The 4,834-nt window shown below is 34.1% G+C and overlaps 1 protein-coding gene across 1 annotated transcript; it reads right to left on the bottom strand.

Annotated features, from left to right (window-relative positions):
• Positions 1-1,668: 1,668 nt before the first annotated feature.
• LOC113341431 lies at positions 1,669-3,261 on the bottom strand. Its single transcript, XM_026586308.1, has 4 exons — positions 3,183-3,261; positions 2,833-3,099; positions 2,247-2,593; positions 1,669-2,082 (listed from the first exon to the last, which is right to left on the bottom strand). Exons 1-4 carry the CDS (start codon positions 3,259-3,261, stop codon positions 1,669-1,671), a joined length of 1,107 nt encoding a protein of 368 aa, XP_026442093.1.
• Positions 3,262-4,834: the final 1,573 nt, after the last annotated feature.

The following is a 4,834-nucleotide window of genomic DNA, read 5'->3' as shown; positions in this document are numbered from 1 at the left end:
GTTTGAAAGCATATTGTACTCATCTTGAATCCGTTCTTAAATATGGAACGTCTTCTGATCTCAAAGCCACTGATTTATTTGCTGAACTAAAAATAGTCAGAGAGATTTTGCCAAAAGACACATGGAATGCAATCGATATCTTGAACTTCTTGAAGAGACATGATTGTTTTCATGTTACTTGTCTTGCCTACGGGATATTATTGACTAGTCCTGTTACAGTGGCATCCGCGGAAATAAGTTTTTCAAAACTGAAATTGTGGAAGTCGTATTTGAGATCAACCATGTCACAAAAAAAAAAGCTAAACGGATTAGCTTTAATATTTATAGAGAGTGTGTTTTGGATACAATTGATCTTCAAAAGATCAACAAGTTCGCTAGAAAAAAATGCAAGGAGATGGAAATTCAAATGATGGTGGACACAACTTTAATAAGAGGTCAGTATCATATACACTTTCTTATTGGCAGTATTATTTCTTCCATGTCGCTTCAATTTTCCTTGCATCAAACATTTAAGGTCTTTAGTTTGCATTGTATATATGTTTGGTAATGGATCATGCGACTCCCAATGCTAACTTGGTGCACTGACAATGACTATATCATGTCCCAGACAAAGAAAGGGAAAACTTTCACTTCCATATATATATTCCCTACTAGACCAATTTAATATACCTGTAGACAGTAGACAGTAGATGCTTATCTAATGCTCATACTCTACATTTTTATATCGAGTGCATTACATGTAGCAATATGAACTGTGCATATATGTTTATGAAGTTTAATGCCCCAGCATCTTAACCGTGCTGTTTTATTACTCCAATATTGCACGGTTGCTAAAGGCTAGCGGGGATGGTACCATTAGATATAAGACAAAAAGCTTATAAGCAATTCCGGCCATTGGGGCAATGAAATGGGACCAACCCTTGGGAATCGTGCAATATTGGGTCCAAAGTGCGTTTTTTTGGTCACATAGGTAGTTGTTTAATTTTTGTTTCATTTTTCTTATTTCCATAGTAATGTGCAGTGTTTTAACCTTTTACACAGACAGTGCAATTATTACGATGGCATATGAATCGTACGATGAAGTACCATATGAGTGGATATATAACTGCTGTTATCGATTGGAGCATCTGTTTTTATTTGAGTTTCCTTCTCAAATTTTTTTCTTGCTTTAATATAGGTACTCCACAACTATCTTGAGCAAGAAAAACAGTATCAGAGTAAATGGCTAGTGGCGATTTTTTTCTATCTGTTTACGGACGTAGCTCATTTTTCAAATTTTCCTTCTTAAACAGTAGTTGAAATTTGATAGTTCTCGGCTTATTAACATTGTTCTTAAGTTTGTGACATAAATTACTTCATTTCAATATTATATGGTAGATTTTAATTGGAAAACATATAATTATATGTGTGGAATTCAGGGGCAGAGCCCGAAAATTTGGTTGGGTGGAACAAAACGAAAAAAAAAAAAAACTTTTCACCTTAACTAATCTACTTTTGGTTGCAAGCAAGCCATATGGGTTCGGATCATATGCATAGTCAAACAAAAATTAATGAAAATAATAAATGAATTTCTTACCTTAGAAAAATTAATTGTTCAAAGCAACAGAAGAAATTTATAAAGGTAAAATGAAGTACTAATAATTTCCTAGCAATAAAAAAACAAAAAAATCATGATTGTCCTTTCCTGTTTTTCATTTTCTGAAAGCGTTTCATAATTACCTCATCACCGACGGTGTTAAAAATAGCTTTCTCAATATAAGTGATTAAGCAATCATTTAACCATTCATCGCCCATTTGATTTCGTAGACGAGACTTTACTATATTCATAGCAGAAAAGACTCTTTCCACTGTAGCAGTAGCAACCGGCGAGATTAATGATAACTTTATAAACTTGTACACCAAATTATAAACAACATCCTTTCCCGTCTCAACCATTTTCTTGGCTAAACTGCTAATCCCATTCAATTCCTTAAATGCATCATTGGATTTCATATCCATTTCATAAACCCCGAGATGATTTTCAAGGTCTATGCGTTCCTGTTCTGAGAAGTCATCTGGATAAAACTCAGCAAGACGAACCAACTTATTGATATCAAAAGCAGCAAATAAATCATTCGGATTCAGGCATGACATCAAACAAGTAATTCCATATTTACTTCATCAAAACGATTGTTGAGTTCGAATTGTTGTTTATCTATGCAAGCATAAAATAAATCAACTTGGTAATGATGTAAATTTTTTGTTACCTGCCCATATCGCCGTGATCTTCCTGGAGGTACATAATCGTCATCCATCTGAATAACTGATATACCGTGCTTGTGGAAAAATGAATTAACTTCTTCAAGAAATGATGGCCACCCAGAATCTCTAAATTTTTGTAAGCGCTGTTTAGATAGCTTGACTAAGGTCGTAGCGTTTACAATATCTTGATCTTTGCGTTGTAATGCTTTTGAAAGATCATTACTGATCTTTAATATATCCTTCATTAGATGCAAGTTAAAAGCAAACTCGAAAGAACGCATACTATCTAATAAAATCAATGCATCACCTTTTTCTTTAGAACCATTTGCATCTACCAGAACCTCATCAAGAACTTCAATCACAGAAGAAAACATCGTTATTAAATTGACAAGTGTACCATAATGTGAACTCCAACGTGTATCACAAGGTCTTTTGATGCCAAATAGCAATATAAGCAAAATAGTGCATTTTTAGCCTTACTATACTCTAACCAATTCTCATATTTACTAAAATATTTGCCACTGTTGAACCCTCGATTTCTTCCTGACGTTACTTTTTTGGGAAATTTGTGTGCCTTTGGCTGGCAAGGACCTTTTAGTAGATAAGCTCTTCGAACAACATCTTGATCATTCGGATCATAATCTGAAATTTTCGGTTGTAAACCAGGATCAGACGGGAGATATGACAAGTCTATCCGTACACGGTTAACAGATACATATCTTGATTTTGATTCTGTTTCTGTTTCGGGTTCCTCTTGACTATCAGATCGTGATTCAGGTTGAGAAACCAATTGATTATCATTAATCAATATAGGAGCAGAATCCTTTTGCCTAACTTTTTTGAAATATCTTTCAATACCTATCCATAAGACAAAAAATCTAATCAAATCTTTATTATACAGAAACCAATTCACATTAACAAAAAAAAATTAGACATCTTACATCTTATGAAATGTATGCCAAGCAAAAAATCACCGCCATATTTAAGATTAACTGAACTTGGAGAATCATTGGGCACCATGTTTATGATACTAGGAGTGCTTCGACAGTTTGACAGTATGATAAGTTTGATTGATTACTTGATATACTTGATTAATTGATACTATATGTGGCATATTGAGATATTCATATAGCAATATAAGTTAAAATCATATCCATTTTGTCCGTTTGTGTAAAATGAAAGGAAACAACTCAATAGATGAATACAATACATGTTACATCATCACATCATCTAGTGTCTTCATCTTTTGAGTTAATTGAATACTGATAGAAGAGTAAAAATGACTTGCCGCCTGCAGCCCGTTTACTTTTGCTGCGTTCCATTTTCAAGTTTTAAAAAAAAAACCTAAAAGCTTTATCTTTTTTAGCTTTTCCGTCTCCCTATTCCGACGGATAGGAAATTTTCTCTTTGACTTGCAACCAGACGCTAACTACTAATAGCCTAGTCTAGAAAATTTAGATGGGTCCAGAGACCCACCTACCTCTAACATAGCTCCGCCCCTGGTGAAATTTTATTTTATTTTTTTTCATAAAAGGGCGTTCTAAACGCTTTCGCACATGGTCGTCTAAATGTCAGAGACGATCCTGTTAACTTACCCGATTCGATTGAATCTGGATGATTGAGACGAGCTAAGTGTATTTGGGGAAATGATAGATGTTGAATGAGATTCATCCATGTTTTGTAGACTAACTTATATTCTAATACCGATCCAGTGGGTAATTAAACGAGTTAAGATGTGTGAATTACATATGCTGAAAAATCTTGTTAGTATTCTTCTTCGTCAATCGAATGAACTTTTTTGGTATAGAGAATGAATTTTTAGTGTTAATTTTAAAGACGGTGTAGGGTTTTTCTTGAATTTCGTAGTTTGTAGTATACTTTACAGAAGGATGTAGCAAAGTTCCAGCGACATTATGGTGGTAGCACGGGCACCAATGATTTTGGAAAAATATTATGCAACTTCAATATTTGTTCTCCTAAGATTTTATTTTGTTTTATTTATTTTTTTAGGTTACTTTTCATTTTTTTATTTGTTTTAATCATTAACAATAAGGTAAGACGGTAAGAAACTAGTTGGAATCCTAGCGACAACAAGGACTCCAATCCCTTTCTGTATAACAGTCCCTAATTATATATGAAAAAGAAATTACATTTCCTTGCACTAATATCAAATCTAGACAAATGATTGTGTAGTCTCTTCAAAAATTCAACTGTGTCAGGTTCACCAAAAGTGGAGTAGGCCATAGTACCCGTTACCTTGACCTACCCGTTTATCGAGATGTTTCTTATTTTTGTGCATAAATGACTTTGCTTAAGGCTAAGCCAGAATGGAACGCACTAAAACAACTAGATACGATTTCATAATATATGACGGCGTACCCTGCAAAGTTGATTACGAATATCATTGAAGTGCTCTATTGCAACTTCTACCGCGACATAATTAACATCTCAAATTTCTTCTTCTGCTAGTATTTCTGAATTTTTTTGGGGGTATTGTAGGGGTAAAATATCGCACACTTGGTTATTAAGCGAAATGGTCTCTTCATCATCATGCGTATTTGATCACATGCAGTATAGCCCAGATGATGTCACC

Source organism: Papaver somniferum, unplaced genomic scaffold, assembly GCF_003573695.1.
Source record: "Papaver somniferum cultivar HN1 unplaced genomic scaffold, ASM357369v1 unplaced-scaffold_29, whole genome shotgun sequence".
Taxonomy (NCBI): Eukaryota; Viridiplantae; Streptophyta; class Magnoliopsida; order Ranunculales; family Papaveraceae; genus Papaver; species Papaver somniferum.
Note: the sequence above shows the minus strand (reverse complement) of the source record. Positions and strands in the feature narration are given on the sequence as shown.